Genomic DNA, 19269 nt, shown 5'->3' with positions numbered 1-19269 from the left:
ACAGGTACTAGACATGGGTACAGGTACTAGACATGGGTACAGGTACTAGACATAGGTACAGGTACTAGACTTGAGTACAGGTACTAGACATGGGTACAGGTACTAGACATGGGTACAGGTACTAGACATGGGTATAGGTAGTAGACATGAGTACAGGTACTAGACATGGGTACAGGTACTAGACATGGGTACAGATACTAGACATAGGTACAGACACTAGACATGAGTACAGGTACTAGACATGGGTACAGGTACTAGACATGGGTACAGGTACTAGACATGAGTACAGGTACTAGACATGAGTACAGGTACTAGACATGGGTACAGACACTAGACATGGGTACAGGTACTAGACATGGGTACAGACACTAGACATGGGTACAGGTACTAGACATGGGTACAGGTACTAGACATAGGTACAGGTACTAGACATGAGTACAGGTTCTAGACATGGGTACAGGTACTAGACATGGTACAGGTACTAGACATGAGTACAGGTTCTAGACATGGGTACAGGTACTAGACATGGATACAGGTACTAGACATGGATACAGGTACTAGACATGGGTACAGACACTAGACATGGGTACAGGTACTAGACATGGGTATAGGTACTAGACATGAGTACAGGTACTAGACATGGGAACAGGTACTAGACATGGATACAGGTACTAGACATGGGTATAGACACTAGACATTGGTACAGGTACTAGACATGGGTACAGGTACTAGACATGGGTACAGGTACTAGACATAGGTACAGGTACTAGACATGGATACAGGTACTAGACATAGGTACAGGTACTAGACATAGGTACAGGTACTAGACATAGGTACAGGTACTAGACATAGGTACAGGTACTAGACATGGATACAGGTACTAGACATGGGTACAGACACTAGACATGGGTACAGGTACTAGACATGGGTATAGGTACTAGACATAGGTACAGGTACTAGACATGGATACAGGTACTAGACATGGGTACAGACACTAGACATGGGTACAGGTACTAGACATGGGTATAGATACTAGACATGAGTACAGGTACTAGACATGGGAACAGGTACTAGACATGGGTACAGACACTAGACATGGGTACAGGTACTAGACATGGGTACAGGTACTAGACATGGGTACAGGTACTAGACATGGGTACAGGTACTAGACATAGGTACAGGTACTAGACATGGATACAGATACTAGACATGGATACAGGTACTAGACTTGAGTACAGGTACTAGACATGGGTACAGGTGCTAGACATGAGTACAGGTACTAGACATAGGTACAGGTACTAGACATGGATACAGATACTAGACATGGATACAGGTACTAGACATAGGTACAGGTACTAGACATAGGTACAGGTACTAGACATAGGTACAGGTACTAGACATGGGTACAGATACTAGACATGGATACAGGTACTAGACATGGGTACAGGTACTAGACATCGGTACAGGTACTAGACATGGGTACAGATACTAGACATGAGTACAGGTACTAGACATGGGTACAGGTACTAGACATGAGTACAGGTACTAGACATGGGTACAGGTACTAGACATGAGTACAGGTACTAGACATGGATACAGGTACTAGACATGGGTACAGATACTAAACATGGATACAGGTACTAGACATGGGTACAGGTACTAGACATGGGTACAGGTACTAGACATAGGTACAGGTACTAGACTTGAGTACAGGTACTAGACATGGGTACAGGTACTAGACATGGGTACAGGTACTAGACATGGGTATAGGTAGTAGACATGAGTACAGGTACTAGACATGGGTACAGGTACTAGACATGGGTACAGATACTAGACATAGGTACAGACACTAGACATGAGTACAGGTACTAGACATGGGTACAGGTACTAGACATGGGTACAGGTACTAGACATGAGTACAGGTACTAGACATGGGTACAGGTACTAGACATGAGTACAGGTACTAGACATGGGTTCAGGTACTAGACATGAGAACAGGTACTAGACATGGGTACAGGTTCTAGACATGGGTACAGGTACTAGACATGAGTACAGGTACTAGACATGAGTACAGGTACTAGACATGGGTACAGGTACTAGACATGAGTACAGGTACTAGACATGGGTACAGGTACTAGACATGGGTACAGGTACTAGACATGAGTACAGGTACTAGACATGGGTACAGGTACTAGACATGAGTACAGGTACTAGACATGGGTACAGGTAGTAGACATGAGTACAGGTACTAGACATGGGTACAGGTACTAGACATGAGTACAGGTACTAGACATGAGTACAGGTACTAGACATGGGTACAGGTACTAGACATGAGCACAGGTACTAGACATGAGTACAGGTACTAGACATGGGTACAGACACTAGACATGGGTACAGGTACTAGACATGGGTACAGGTACTAGACATGGGTACAGGTACTAGACATGGGTACAGGTACTAGACATGGGTACAGGTTCTAGACATGGGTACAGGTACTAGACATGGATACAGGTACTAGACATGGGTACAGACACTAGACATGGGTACAGGTACTAGACATGGGTACAGGTACTAGACATGGGTACAGGTACTAGACATAGGTACAGGTACTAGACATGAGTACAGGTTCTAGACATGGGTACAGGTACTAGACATGGTACAGGTACTAGACATGAGTACAGGTTCTAGACATGGGTACAGGTACTAGACATGGATACAGGTACTAGACATGGATACAGGTACTAGACATGGGTACAGACACTAGACATGGGTACAGGTACTAGACATGGGTATAGGTACTAGACATGAGTACAGGTACTAGACATGGGAACAGGTACTAGACATGGATACAGGTACTAGACATGGGTATAGACACTAGACATTGGTACAGGTACTAGACATGGGTACAGGTACTAGACATGGGTACAGGTACTAGACATAGGTACAGGTACTAGACATGGATACAGATACTAGACATGGATACAGGTACTAGACATAGGTACAGGTACTAGACATAGGTACAGGTACTAGACATAGGTACAGGTACTAGACATAGGTACAGGTACTAGACATGGATACAGGTACTAGACATGGGTACAGACACTAGACATGGGTACAGGTACTAGACATGGGTATAGGTACTAGACATAGGTACAGGTACTAGACATGGATACAGGTACTAGACATGGGTACAGGTACTAGACATGGGTACAGGTACTAGACATGGGTATAGATACTAGACATGAGTACAGGTACTAGACATGGGTACAGACACTAGACATGGGTACAGGTACTAGACATGGGTACAGGTACTAGACATGGGTACAGGTACTAGACATAGGTACAGGTACTAGACATGGATACAGATACTAGACATGGATACAGGTACTAGACTTGAGTACAGGTACTAGACATGGGTACAGGTACTAGACATGAGTACAGGTACTAGACGTAGGTACAGGTACTAGACATGGATACAGATACTAGACATGGATACAGGTACTAGACATAGGTACAGGTACTAGACATAGGTACAGGTACTAGACATAGGTACAGGTACTAGACATAGGTACAGGTACTAGACATGGGTACAGATACTAGACATGGATACAGGTACTAGACATGGGTACAGGTACTAGACATCGGTACAGGTACTAGACATGGGTACAGATACTAGACATGAGTACAGGTACTAGACATGGGTACAGGTACTAGACATGAGTACAGGTACTAGACATGGGTACAGGTACTAGACATGAGTACAGGTACTAGACATGGATACAGGTACTAGACATGGGTACAGATACTAAACATGGATACAGGTACTAGACATGGGTACAGGTACTAGACATGGGTACAGGTACTAGACATAGGTACAGGTACTAGACTTGAGTACAGGTACTAGACATGGGTACAGGTACTAGACATGGGTACAGGTACTAGACATGGGTATAGGTAGTAGACATGAGTACAGGTACTAGACATGGGTACAGGTACTAGACATGGGTACAGATACTAGACATAGGTACAGACACTAGACATGAGTACAGGTACTAGACATGGGTACAGGTACTAGACATGGGTACAGGTACTAGACATGAGTACAGGTACTAGACATGGGTACAGGTACTAGACATGAGTACAGGTACTAGACATGGGTTCAGGTACTAGACATGAGAACAGGTACTAGACATGGGTACAGGTTCTAGACATGGGTACAGGTACTAGACATGAGTACAGGTACTAGACATGAGTACAGGTACTAGACATGGGTACAGGTACTAGACATGAGTACAGGTACTAGACATGGGTACAGGTACTAGACATGGGTACAGGTACTAGACATGAGTACAGGTACTAGACATGGGTACAGGTACTAGACATGAGTACAGGTACTAGACATGGGTACAGGTAGTAGACATGAGTACAGGTACTAGACATGGGTACAGGTACTAGACATGAGTACAGGTACTAGACATGAGTACAGGTACTAGACATGGGTACAGGTACTAGACATGAGTACAGGTACTAGACATGAGTACAGGTACTAGACATGGGTACAGACACTAGACATGGGTACAGGTACTAGACATGGGTACAGGTACTAGACATGGGTACATATACTAGACATGGGTACAGGTACTAGACATGGGTACAGGTTCTAGACATGGGTACAGGTACTAGACATGGATACAGGTACTAGACATGGGTACAGACACTAGACATGGGTACAGGTACTAGACATGGGTACAGGTACTAGACATGGGTACAGGTACTAGACATAGGTACAGGTACTAGACATGAGTACAGGTTCTAGACATGGGTACAGGTACTAGACATGGTACAGGTACTAGACATGAGTACAGGTTCTAGACATGGGTACAGGTACTAGACATGGATACAGGTACTAGACATGGATACAGGTACTAGACATGGGTACAGACACTAGACATGGGTACAGGTACTAGACATGGGTATAGGTACTAGACATGAGTACAGGTACTAGACATGGGAACAGGTACTAGACATGGATACAGGTACTAGACATGGGTATAGACACTAGACATTGGTACAGGTACTAGACATGGGTACAGGTACTAGACATGGGTACAGGTACTAGACATAGGTACAGGTACTAGACATGGATACAGATACTAGACATGGATACAGGTACTAGACATAGGTACAGGTACTAGACATAGGTACAGGTACTAGACATGGGTATAGGTACTAGACATAGGTACAGGTACTAGACATGGATACAGGTACTAGACATGGGTACAGGTACTAGACATGGGTACAGGTACTAGACATGGGTACAGGTACTAGACATGGGTATAGATACTAGACATGAGTACAGGTACTAGACATGGGAACAGGTACTAGACATGGGTACAGACACTAGACATGGGTACAGGTACTAGACATGGGTACAGGTACTAGACATGGGTACAGGTACTAGACATAGGTACAGGTACTAGACATGGATACATATACTAGACATGGATACAGGTACTAGACTTGAGTACAGGTACTAGACATGGGTACAGGTACTAGACATGAGTACAGGTACTAGACATAGGTACAGGTACTAGACATGGATACAGATACTAGACATGGATACAGGTACTAGACATAGGTACAGGTACTAGACATAGGTACAGGTACTAGACATAGGTACAGGTACTAGACATAGGTACAGGTACTAGACATAGGTACAGGTACTAGACATGGGTACAGGTACTAGACATGAGTACAGGTACTAGACATGGATACAGGTACTAGACATGGGTACAGATACTAAACATGGATACAGGTACTAGACATGGGTACAGACACTAGACATAGGTACAGACACTAGACATGAGTACAGGTACTAGACATGGGTACAGGTACTAGACATGGGTACAGGTACTAGACATGGGTACAGGTACTAGACATGGGTACAGGTACTAGACTTGAGTACAGGTACTAGACATGGGTACAGGTACTAGACATGGGTACAGACACTAGACATGGGTACAGACACTAGACATAGGTACAGACACTAGACATGAGTACAGTTACTAGACATGGGTATAGGTAGTAGACATGAGTACAGGTACTAGACATGGGTACAGGTACTAGACTTGAGTACAGGTACTAGACATGGGTACAGGTACTAGACATGGGTACAGATACTAGACATGAGTACATTTGGCTAACCCCTGGCTGAGGCGGGTCAATAAATTGGCGTCTGGGAGTCAGTGGGAGATGTTCGAGGTATTTATTTGCCATGTATAACATTTATTACAGACACTTTTTTGGTTCCGTGAATGTTTTTCGTTTTTCTTGGCGCAGATGAGATTTCTTGCTCTTATAGGCAGCATGTACGTCTTGGTTCGCTAAGGGAAGAATATTTTTATAAAGCGATCTCTCTTTTCCCATAAGTCCATGGCTTCGTGTTTTAGGGAAGTTCAGAGACCCCTATTAGGATCAGATTATTTTTGGCATCCTTTGATATCTGCGCTTTGGCAGGGGTTTAAAGTGCCCGACAGTTTCTTATGTTTCATTCACATATTAAGAGACCGCAGAGCACAAAGTAATGTCGAAGGGAATAAACTCTGCTCTGCGGGGGCAAAATTTCAACACTTGAAGAATGCTGGGCACTTCATGTTCTATGGCGGCGGGGAAGGGGAGGGCGACAACTATTCGACTTTGCATTTGATGTGTTTACATGTAAATACGGGCAACAGGAAGTGACATCATTATATGTGTTTTTGTGTAATAGTAAGACCGGGGGAAACTCTTCTTCCAGTTTGGGTGATGTGGTACCTAGCTCTAGAAGATCAACTCCACCATCATCTGGTAAGTTGGTATCATGATCAATGCCTGATATGTCTGACCTGAGACCTGGACCTTGACCTACTATTGATGTTTCCTACTCCATACATTCACATGGAGTACCATTGGTTGTGTCAACTACAATCACTATAGTAGACCAGTCCTTAGGGAGAGACCACCATATAGGTGTGTGGAGACCTATTAAGCCTTTAGCACTCCACTTTGCAAGGGACCATGGGAAGAATATGCAAATCTGTCTTCCATGATGTAATTAGGAAGTCAGGTGCCTCAGTGTTGCAAACCAATATCCCCTTAACCCTGTCCAAGCCTCTCACCTCTACCAGGTTAGTCTTCTCTACACCGGGCTGACGAGATGCAATAACATCGAAACAGCCGTCCTCGGTTGAGAGACTATACCTGGTAATAATCCCAGCATCATTGCAAAACAAAGGCCTCTTGGAAGGTCGAGCATGATGTTAAAGGGAGCAGCCTTTATTGGGCCATATCACTGAGATTCTGTCTTCCTAATTACATCAAGGTAGACAGGCTTGCACATTCCAGTGAGCGCCCTCTATTGGTTTGCAACACTGAGGCACCTGACTTAATAATTACATCATGGAAGACAGATTTACATATTCTTCCTATAGTAGACCGTTCATGGTCACTCATTCATGGAACTTGAATGTCTCCATAGGCTTCTGTCCATGACAATAGACCTGCCCTTAGAGAATGTATTTTGAAGAGTGATCGTAAACTTGACACATCCTCAGATATGGCCCCTTTACTGCATTGTAACTCCTCCCATGACATTCAGTTTTCCAAAATTTTTCCTTTGGTGGCCATTGATAGGCTTGAGATGTGGATGGTCCCTCCTGTCAGTTATATTGTCCCACAAAGGACATCATAGTTGATAAATGTAAGACCCCTACCCACTACTTGGAGTGTGAAGAACATATAGACAGTACACAGCTTGTGCTCTCCTGTATATTTAATGCTTATTACACTTAAGCACCTGAGGACCAAATATAACCCCCAGGCTTCTAGTATTCTCATACTTATATAGCATTTAGTGCACATCTGATCCTGAAATCTAGTGACGTTGTTCCTCCCTACAAGTTTGACAATTATCTAAATCCTATATCAAAATGAGACCACGCCCCTGCAGAGCACACCTTTGCAGATCCCGCCCCTGCAGAGCATACCACTACAACCTTTGTCTGCACATTACAAAATACATTCAGTGCAGATTGGAGAAATTGGGTTTTCATTGTTGTATATAGGAATTGACTGTAAAGTACTATGATACCATTAATGAATTGAAGATGTTCATCACCTAAGGGGAGTGTGTCAGGTCCAAAATGCCTCCAAAGCCAATAATAGTGCCATAGGAGTAAACACATATTTTTGTAGTTACAAACTGATGAAGTAATACAGAGATAATGGTCATCTTAAGAATATGCAAATCAGACTGCAAATGTATCGGGGCGGGGCTTGATTTACCAGATGTACCAACAGACAACCATCTAGTAGACAGAAACTGGAAATTTCAATTTTCTAAAGGGGAGACATTGAGCAACTATTCCAACAGTACCATTTGCACTTGTCTGTAAACCAATCTGCCAAATCAAGTCCCGCCCCCAGTGCACTTACAGACTGATTTGCATATCCATGAAAAGATGATTATTTCTGAATGACTTAATCAGTTTGTGGTCACAAATGTATGTTTTTGCAATTATTAAACGCCCCTCCGTGGCACTATTATTGATTTGGGAGGCATTTTGGACCTGACAGACTCCCTTTAGCATGATACATTTGTGTATTATTGTTTTGTCAACCTAATATAAAGGGGTATTCCACTTTCAATGTATGATTGAACAAAAAAAGTCATTAGATGTTTCCAGACTGTGTTATAATTGATATCTGTAAGCTGATCTTGCAGTATATGCAGAGTATATGGGAGCTATATAATATGCCCATATAGGTGCTGTAAGGTCTAGGTTTGGGCATTAACATTAATGTACATATAGAAGCCTATACAGAATCTTACAACAGTAGGATTACCCCTTTACATGGGTATTCCAGGCGTCAAACATTGATAGGCCTTCCTTAAAGGGGTACTCCAGGATTTTCTTAATTTATGATCTATCCTAAGGGTATCTGATTTTTGGGGACCGATAGCCCGTCCACCCATATATGATTGAGCTGAAGCTCAGCACACAGGCTTGTCTACATGGTTGTCCAGGATTTTTTTTTTCTTGGGAGAATATCTGTTATCCATACTATACAGTGCACAGAGCCAGAAGCAAATGGCTTGTATAGTGGTGAGTGCTGGTATTGCAGCTCAGCTTCCATTGAAGTCAATAGGAGCTGAGCTGTAGTTGCAGTGTGCAGCCACTATAGAGGGCATGGCGGTATATGCTTCAACTCTGTGCACTGTATAGTATTGGGACCAGATGTTCTCCCATAGGCCTCAAAGAAAATAACCCTGGACAAGTCTGTGTGCTGAGCTTGTATAAGTCATTGGTGGCCCTGGGGGGTATGGGACGGGGGTCTATCAAATATCCGACTCCACTACAAGTCCTCTAGTAACTTGTCTTTTCTCTTGTGACTTGAGCCTTCCTTTCCAGATGATATTACGTGTGACTGCCTTCTTCTTCTGCTCCATCTGATAACTTTGTCTGTATATAGCTATAGACTTAGATGCCACTGGCTTAGAGGCAGAAGAGATTGAGATTCCAGCCAACCATCGCTCCCCTAAACCCAGTGTAAACAGTGTAACATCACCCCACATGAAAGAGAAAAGAATGCCTTTTTTTAAGAAGGTAACCGCCAGCTCGGCCCGGACGCACGCCATCTGTACAGCTGCTATGCGCCACATTTCAAGTCCTGTTTAACGTCTTTGTCTCTGCAGACGTCAATAACATGCATGCTTTGTTGTTCTCTGTTTCCTTTCCATGCTGCTTGTAGCTAAACAGAAGCAAAAATCGGTAAGTTTACTGCGACCTAGACATGGAGATAACAATGTAGCGGGCGCCATGAGGATCAGGCATGGCAGGGAACCTATACCAGCTGTTTTGTTGAGGCTCTAGCCAAATACAGGAAGAGTCAGTGACATCACTAAGATATAGAGGTCACTGCCAATTAGGGTTGAGCGATCGGGATCGGAAAAGATCGGATCCCGATCGGCGATCGAGCAAATTTCACGATCGGGATCGGCTGGAAAATGATCGGAAATCGGATTTTAAAATCGATCCTGAAATCTCAAGATCGGCTCAACCCTACTGCCAATGCACAAGGAGGAAGTCTGCCATACCAAGGAATAGAGAAGGAATAGAGGATATAGTCAGGTGACCAGGGGTCAGAACCAACCCGGAAACCCAAAGATCTCAACATGCAGATTCTCCTGGACTGGAAGTTGGGAAATCTTAGTCTATGGCTAACCTTTATAATAATGTCACTTAAGGGGAGTGTCTCCAGAATCCAGCATATCAAATCAGCCCCGCAGATAGATAGGTTATGGTCACCTGGACAGTGTTTTCCCCTTGTGAATCTCTGCCTCCACCACCAATCTGATATGGATGACCGATCTAAGAGATAGAATAGAAATTAGGATAGAAATTAAAGAATAGGTAAATCCCCCTTTAAAGGGGGTCTGTCACCCAGCATATCAATCCAGCCCTGCAGATAGATAGGTTAGTGTCTCCAGACCCAGCATATCACCCAGCCCTGAAGATAGATAGGTTAGTGTCACCAGACCACAGTATATCACCCCAGCCCTGCAGATAGATAGGTTAGTGTCACCAGAACCAGCATATCACCCCAGTCCTGCAGATAGATAGGTTAGTGTCACCAGAACCAGCATATCACTCCAGCCCTGCAGATAGATAGGTTACTGTCACCAGAACCAGCATATCACCCCAGCCCTGCAGATAGATAGGTTAGTGTCACCAGACCACAGTATATCACCCCAGCCCTGCAGATAGATAGGTTAGTGTCACCAGACCACAGTATATCACCCCAGCCGTGCAGATAGATAGGTTAGTGTCACCAGAACCAGCATATCACCCCAGTCCTGCAGATAGATAGGTTAGTGTCACCAGAACCAGCATATCACCCCAGCCCTGCAGATAGATAGGTTAGTGTCACCAGAACCAGCATATCACTCCAGCCCTGCAGATAGATAGGTTAGTGTCACCAGAACCAGCATATCACCCCAGCCCTGCAGATAGATAGGTTAGTGTCACCAGAACCAGCATATCACTCCAGCCCTGCAGATAGATAGGTTACTGTCACCAGAACCAGCATATCACCCCAGCCCTGCAGATAGATAGGTTAGGGTCACCAGATCCCAGCATATCACCCCAGCCCTGCAGATAGATAGGTTACTGTCACCAGAACCAGCATATCACCCCAGCCCTGCAGATAGATAGGTTAGTGTCACCAGACCACAGTATATCACCCCAGCCGTGCAGATAGATAGGTTAGTGTCACCGGACCACAGTATATCACCCCAGCCCTGCAGATAGATAGGTTAGTGTCACCAGAACCAGTATATCACCCCAGTGCTGCAGACAGATAGGTTAGTGTCACCAGTACCAGCATATCACCCCAGTCCTGCAGATAGATAGGTTAGTGTCACCAGAACCAGCATATCACTCCAGCCCTGCAGATAGATAGGTTACTGTCACCAGAACCAGCATATCACCCCAGCCCTGCAGATAGATAGGTTAGTGTCACCAGACCCAGCATATCACCCCAGCCCTGCAGATAGATAGGTTAGTGTCACCAGACCCAGCATATCACCCCAGTCCTGCAGATAGATAGGTTAGTGTCACCAGACCCAGCATATCACCCCAGCCCTGCAGATAGATAGGTTAGTGTCACCAGACCCAGCATATCACCCCAGCCCTGCAGATAGATAGGTTAGTGTCACCAGACCCAGCATATCACCCCAGCTCTGCAGATAGATAGGTTAGTGTCACCAGAACCAGTATATCACGTAGTTCTGCAGATAGATAGGTTAGTGTTACCAGACCCAGCATATCACCCCAGCCCTGCAGATAGATAGGTTACTGTCACCAGAACCAGCATATCACCCCAACCCTGCAGATAGATAGGTTAGGGTTATCCGAATCAAACAATGTTTTGCCCTTGTGATTTGCTGCCTCCACTGCCAAGATGTTGCTGGGGGTTTTTTTGTCTGTAAATAAGCACTTTGGAGCAATGAGGGCGTTGCGGTCACTCCAGAGAGGTAAGTACAAACACCTTTACTGCTCCAAAGAGCTCATTTACACATCGAAGAAAACATTGCTATGTAAGAAACAGAGGCAAGCTCTCTTTGTTTGCGGTGGCCCTAACCTATCTATCTGCATGACTGACTTGATATGCTGGAGTATGGTGACAGACTCCCTTTCAGTTTAGTTATAATAAGGGTTATCCAGGGTTAAATGTAACCTATCTATCTGCAATGCTGGGTTAATATGCTGATTCAGGTGACCCTAACCTAACACAGCTGGGAAATAGAGGTTATATACAGATCTGAAGAAATCTCTGTACAACACAAGACTAGGGTCAGGTTATATCTATATGAAGAGGTGACCAGTAGCTGTACAGGGTGACCGCTGTGTATACACAACATTATGACGGTATAAGAGCTTTGTTGCTTTATGTGCTTTGTACACATTTTCTGCGAGTGTTGTATGTTTGTCTGTCTCACTCACGTTGTTCTCCAATGTAACACAACACTGAAAGTGTCAAAATGTCGACACAAATGTGCAAACCTGATCTGTGACTATTTTGCAACATTGTTACTAATCTCTTAATCAATTATCTCTTGTTTCACTTTATTGGACTATAATATAGTGTATGAAGTGTATTCTTACAAATCTACATAATAAGTTGTGTAACTTTGTAAATACATTACATTACTTTTCTTGTACTCATCTGTATTATACTCCAGAGCTGCACTCAAAATTCAGCCGGTCATCACTGGAAACAGTCGACAAGATTGCTGACAGACACGCCCCCTAACAGCTCAGACAAGGTTCTGGAAAGCAGTATGACCGTTTGGTTTCCTGAAACCTACAGAATTATGAATTCAGCTCTGGACTATGACACCGGTTGTACCACTAGATGAGAAGTAATGTCATGTATCTACAAAGTTACTAGACTTTTATGTGGAATGATTCTTTATGTACTCGGCACATTGGTGTATTAAGGGTGGAGCATCACCTTGGATATGACCTCAGAAGTTGTCTATGTCAATATGAGACTACTTTTCCCTGAGTCCGTATGGCCAACCCACGTTATGACCGTGTGGCTGGAAAAAAAAAACTGAAAGGAGCCAACAAAAGTTCACAGTGCGTGACACTGTCCAAATATCACTTCCGCTTCATGCTAGTGATCAGACCCTAGTGATCAGATACATCCTTGTAACAGGCGGCCATTGTCCATACTGAGAAAATCTCCTTAAATCAACATCTTCACCAAACAATTTTCAATTTTTATTGATTTAAAGTCCTTAAAGAGGACCTTTCACCTCTTCAACCAACTCCACCTCTTTGCATCCTAAAATAGGCACCCCTCTGCTGTTTCCGGCACGGTTGGACCCGCCGTTTTTTTAAATTACCTTGGTAATTGATATGTAAATTAGCTGGATCGTGCACAGTGGGCGTGGGACAGAACAACCATTTTAAAGAAGTCTTTTCACCACCTACACCAAGTCTTCATCATTCAGCAGGCACATCTCCTCTGATTCCAGCACAGTTGGAATTTTTTCTCTAACCCCCACCGATCCTGAGCTATCAGTGTTGTTAGTTTCAGCACCCAATAGCTAATTAGGCTCTCTACTGTCAAGTGGGCGGTCTAAGATAATCTGCTGCAGCTGAGGACTGCCCACATGACAGTAGAGAGCCTAATTAGCTATTGGGTGCTGAAACTAACAACCCCAATGGCTCAGGAATGGTGGGGTGGGTTAAAGGGGCTCTATCAGCAGATTTATGGGTTATGAGCTAAAGATATTCCGGAATAGTCTTTAAAAAGGGCATTCAGGTGCTGCTATTAGTGTGTAAAAAGACTCTCACCCCGTTTTTTTTAATGACCTTGGTAATTGATATGTAAATTAGCTGGATCGTGCACAGTGGGCGTGTTGTGCACCTCTTAGCATCATAGCTTCTGCACACCCACCGCTATTTCCAAGTCCCCTCTCCTCCTGCTTATTCACGTTGGTTTCTATTAAAAGCTATTGAAAGCATGCACTGGAGAGAACGCTACTGTGCACGCTCCAGCGCCATTTTCCCATAGAGACCATTGTGAGCCGGAGCATGCGCAGTAGCGCGCCGGTGGGAATGCTACTGCACACGCGCGTGCTTTCAATAGCTTTTAATAGAAATCAACGTAAATAAGCAGGAGGAGGAGGGGGGCTTGGAGGCAGCAGTGGGCATGCAGAAGATATGACGCTTAAGGGGTACACAACACGCCCACTGTGCACAATACAGCTAATTTACATATCAATTACCAAGGTAGTTTAAAAAAAACAAAACGGGGTGAGAGTCTTTTTACACACTAATAGCAGCACCTGAATGGCCTCTTTAAAGGCTATTCAGGAATATCTTTAGCTCATAACCCAGAAATCTGCTCATAGAGCCCCTTTAACCCGCCCCACCATTCCTGAGCCATTGGGGTTGTTACTTTCAGCACCCAATGGCTAATTAGGCTCTCTACTGTCATGTGGGCGGTCCTCAGCTGCAGAAGATTATCTGAGACCGCCCACTTGACAGTAGAGAGCCTAATTAGCTATTGGGTGCTGAAAGTAACAACCCCAATGGCTCAGGAATGGTGGGGCGGGTTAAAGGGGGTGCTGAAACTAACAACACTGATAGCTCAGGATCGGTGGGGGTTAGAGAAAAATTCCAACTTTGCTGGAATCAGTGGAGATGTGCCTGCTGATTGATGAAGAGTTGGTGTAGGGGGTGAAAGGACTTCTTTAAAATGGTTGTTCTGTCCCACAAAGGTAGCCCCATACATGGATTGTCATCCTGAAAATGTCCAAATCTAATAACAGATGTTCTCAAACCTGTAAACCGTGTAATAATAAATGATCTTTATCAGAGCTGTATACATGGCAGTCTATAGTCTCATCCTGATGTACTACGTTGCAGTCAGGAATAAGGACGACATAATGGGATTTGGCCTGTGGCTAGTTAGGGAATTATCAAATATTCTGGATCATGGGATGGTCATAGAAAAATTTATAAAATGTGCTACATATAATATATTACATACATATAGAATATATATTATAAACAGAGGAGTCTGCCACTTAGTGACATAGCTACTCCATTTTCTACCAATGTTGCCTGTTTGGAATCTTTAGAACTCTCAGATGCCAGAATATTAATATTAGTATTTGACCTTGTGTTCTTGTTGCCCCCCCTTTACTTTCGGTACAGACAGAGCACATCCCTCCTTACGATGTAGTGCCTTCTATGAGACCCGTAGTCCTAGTGGGGCCTTCTTTAAAAGGATACGAGGTAAGACCTGAAGAGTAGAGTTCTATAAACCTTGCTCAGGATCTGCCGGGAATAGTAATATTATATTTGTTTCTATTAACCCTTAGGTGACGGATATGATGCAGAAAGCGTTATTTGACTTTTTAAAACACAGATTTGAAGGACGGTGAGTAGCAGAGCCTGCGGTTGGAGGGGGATGAGCTACATAACGTGTTGTGCGCACGCTAGTTATATTTTATAATATTTAGCTTAGTTTAGGTTTTCTCCCGTAGAAACACCGCTCTTTTCCATAGTTTGTCTCTGGTATTGCTCAGACCCATTAAAGTGAGAGGTATAAGGCACGGCCCTGGTCATAAGTAAAAGAAAGACCGACCGACGTAAGTTCTGTGGTTTTACATATCCGGACTTAAAGGGGTTGTCCAGTTTCAGGTCAATATGGAAAGACCAATGTGACTGTATAATAAAAAGTTGTACAATTTTCCAATAGACTTTCTGTATCAATTCCTCACGGTTTTCTAGATCTCTGCTTGTTGTCGTTCATGCTGCTCACTGCCAGTGGATAAAAATCAGTCCATGGTCATGTGATATACAGTCCATAGTCATGTGATATACAGTCCATAGTAATGTGATATACAGTCCTTAGTTATGTGATGTACAGTCCATGGTCATGTGATATAGAGTTCATGGTCATGTGTTATACAGTATATGGTCATGTGATATACAGTCCTTAGTCATGTGATGTAGAGTCCATGGTCATGTGATGTACAGTCCTTAGTTATGTGATATATAGTCCATGGTCATGTGATATACAGTATATGGTCATGTGATGTACAGTCCATGGTCATGTGATGTACAGTCCATGGTCATGTGATATACAGTATATGGTCATGTGATGTACAGTCCATGGTCATGTGATATACAGTATATGGTCACGTGATGTACAGTCCTTAGTCATGTGATGTACAGTCCATGGTCATGTGATATACAGTCCTTAGTTATGTGATATATAGTCCATGGTCATGTGATATACAGTATATGGTCATGTGATGTACAGTCCATGGTCATGTGATATACAGTCCATGGTCATGTGATATACAGTCCATGGTCATGTGATATACAGTCCTTAGTTATGTGATATATAGTCCATGGTCATGTGATATACAGTATATGGTCATGTGATGTACAGTCCATGGTCATGTGATATACAGTCCATGGTCATGTGATATACAGTCCATGGACTGTGTATCTCATAACTAATTGTTTCATTATATATATAACAAAAATAAAGCCAAAATGAAAATGCCATTTGTAATTCCTATGGAGACAGTAAGGGCTCATTCACACTACGTAAACGCCAGCTTATTCTGAACGTAAAACACGTTCAGAATCAGCGGCGTATAAAGCAGTTCCATTCATTTCTATGGGAGCCGGCATACGAGCGCTCCCCATAGAAATGTATGGGCTGCTTTTTTCACTACGAGCATTCCATTGAAGTGAATGGAAAGTGCCCGCATGTACGGCTCCGAATGAGCAGAGCTAGCCGTACATGGAATAGAACTGCTTTATACGCCGCTGATTCTGAACGTGTTTTACGTTCAGAATAAGCTGGCGTTTACGTAGTGTGAATGAGCCCTAAGGGTGTTGTACTTTGCCACATGCTGTTCCTCATCTGAGGTTGTTCCCTAAATTTAAGACCATCTAGGGACCAAATGTTTTTTATGACGTCCTCCTGATATGTAAAACCATAGAATTCAAAAAGGGCGCACTTTTTTTCATGACTGTATTGCAAAGTCTGGAGACAACACTGGATATTTTTGCCGATATATCGGGCATTCGCCTATCCATACAAATACATTCCACATTCTTCTTATCTGAATAAGATTTTAGAAATAATTTTTTTAATCAAAAGTGATGGAAAAAATGAAAAGGATCCGAGTATGAACCAGGCTTTATAGCGCACACCCTCCCCTGAACACGGAATAAAAGGGAATGTTTACCCCAGGACAAGCAGTTCATGCGGGTTTATGTTATGTATTGCTGTCCTGGTACATAACAGTCTATTAACGTCCATTACCAGGTCTGTCTTCTTTTCTTCACATCGAAAAAATGTGTGTTGATCACAATGGCTGTCATAGGCGGGAGGATTTCTTTCCACTGGTTAGTTAACATTCCCTTTGGATTTGGAATAGCGGTCATGCTTTCAGCCAGTGCTGTACTGACCTGGACAACATCAAGTAGAGAATACTTGTTGGGCTGCCAGGAAGGGAAACCTTGTTCCTTAAAGTGAACCTGTGAGAGTATAATACAGGAGAGAAGCTGAGCTCTGTGATATATAGGTTATATGATAGAGGAGAGAAGCTGAGCTCTGTGATATATAGGTTATATGATAGAGGAGAGAAGCTGAGCTCTGTGATATATAGGGTTATATGATAGAGAAGAGAAGCTGAGCTCTGTGATATATAGGATTATATGATAGAGGAGAGAAGCTGAGCTCTGTGATATATAGGGTTATATGATAGAGGAGAGAAGCTGAGCTCTGTGATATATAGGTTATATGATAGAGGAGAGAAGCTGAGCTCTGTGATATATAGGTTATATGATAGAGGAGAGAAGCTGAGCTCTGTGATATATAGGGTTATATGATAGAGGAGAGAAGCTGAGCTCTGTGATATATAGGTTATATGATAGAAGGAGAGAAGCTGAGCTCTGTGATATATAGGGTTATATGATAGAGGAGAGAAGCTGAGCTCTGTGATATATAGGTTATATGATAGAGGAGAGAAGCTGAGCTCTGTGATATATAGGGTTATATGATAGAAGAGAGAAGCTGAGCTCTGTGATATATAGGTTATATGATAGAGGAGAGAAGCTGAGCTCTGTGATATATAGGTTATATGATAGAGGAGAGAAGCTGAGCTCTGTGATATATAGGTTATATGACAGAGGAGAGAAGCTGAGCTCTGTGATATATAGGGTTATATGATAGAAGAGAGAAGCTGAGCTCTGTGATATATCCTATTAATATTATAAATGTGAAAGTTTGTGAGTTTGGATGTTTGTGGGTTTGTGTCTTCAGATGTTTGTTAATCAATCACGCAAAACCCGCTTGACCGATTTGGCTGAAATTTTCCACAAACATAGTTAATACACCCCATTGCGCAATAGGCTACTTTTCGTCACAATAGCGCACATACGTTTTTCCCAGGACCCCCACAAACCCCAAACTCACATCACTATCTCTGCAATCTCACACACTTTGGACCCCGATTTGGCTGAAATTTTCCACAAACATAGTCCCTACACTCGATTGCGCAATAGGCTACTTTTCGTCACAATAGTGCACATACGTTTTTCCCAGGACCCTTTGGATGTTCGGATCTTTGGCGGTCAATCACGCAAAAACCGCTCCACCGATTTGGCTGAAATTTTCCACAAACATAGTCCCTACGCTCGATTGCGCAATAGGCTACTTTTCGTCACAATAGCGCACATACGTTTTTCCCAGGACCCCCACAAAACCCAAACTCACACCACCATCTCTGCAATCTCACACACTTTGGACCATAGCAAGCCACAAAATTCATATTGCCCCCTACAGCAGAGGTCAGCAACCCCTGGCACACATGCCAAGAGTGGCACTCCTGCCATATTTCACTGGCATGCCAGCAGCACAGGACCTGCAAGAGTTCAATAAAGTCTCTGCTAGAGCTGAAGCATAAGGACACTCCCCTTTGCGAGATGTGCAGGAAACCCAGGGGGTGGAGCTTAGTCGCTCAGGTCTCTGCCTGCTATAGTGATAGCTCCTGCCGAAGCTCCTAGCAAAGTGAAGGTAAGAAACACACAGCTCCCTTCCTTTACTTCCTATTCTCATTAATGTCAGGCATTTGGGGTTATTAGTTTAGTGTTAGTAACTCCATGTTCCTCACATTAATAGGAA

The 19269-nt window shown here is 43.4% G+C and overlaps 1 protein-coding gene across 7 annotated transcripts in view; it reads left to right on the top strand.

The window, feature by feature from the left end:
* The window catches only part of CACNB2 (calcium voltage-gated channel auxiliary subunit beta 2), a 207039-nt gene that overhangs the window by 168886 nt on the left and 18884 nt on the right, over positions 1–19269 (top strand). For 5 of the 7 annotated variants that reach the window (XM_075271719.1, XM_075271722.1, XM_075271720.1 and 2 more), the window contains 4 exons: positions 6770–6846; positions 9790–9809; positions 15273–15353; positions 15440–15498. In XM_075271719.1, coding sequence (XP_075127820.1) covers positions 6770–6846; positions 9790–9809; positions 15273–15353; positions 15440–15498 — 237 coding nt within the window. Of the gene's footprint in view, positions 1–6769; positions 6847–9510; positions 9645–9789; positions 9810–15272; positions 15354–15439; positions 15499–19269 lie in introns of all 7 variants that reach the window. The other 2 variants (XM_075271724.1, XM_075271725.1) reach the window with 1 other exon arrangement.

This window comes from Leptodactylus fuscus, chromosome 4 (genome assembly GCF_031893055.1).
Source record: "Leptodactylus fuscus isolate aLepFus1 chromosome 4, aLepFus1.hap2, whole genome shotgun sequence".
Taxonomy (NCBI): Eukaryota; Metazoa; Chordata; class Amphibia; order Anura; family Leptodactylidae; genus Leptodactylus; species Leptodactylus fuscus.
Note: the sequence above shows the minus strand (reverse complement) of the source record. Positions and strands in the feature narration are given on the sequence as shown.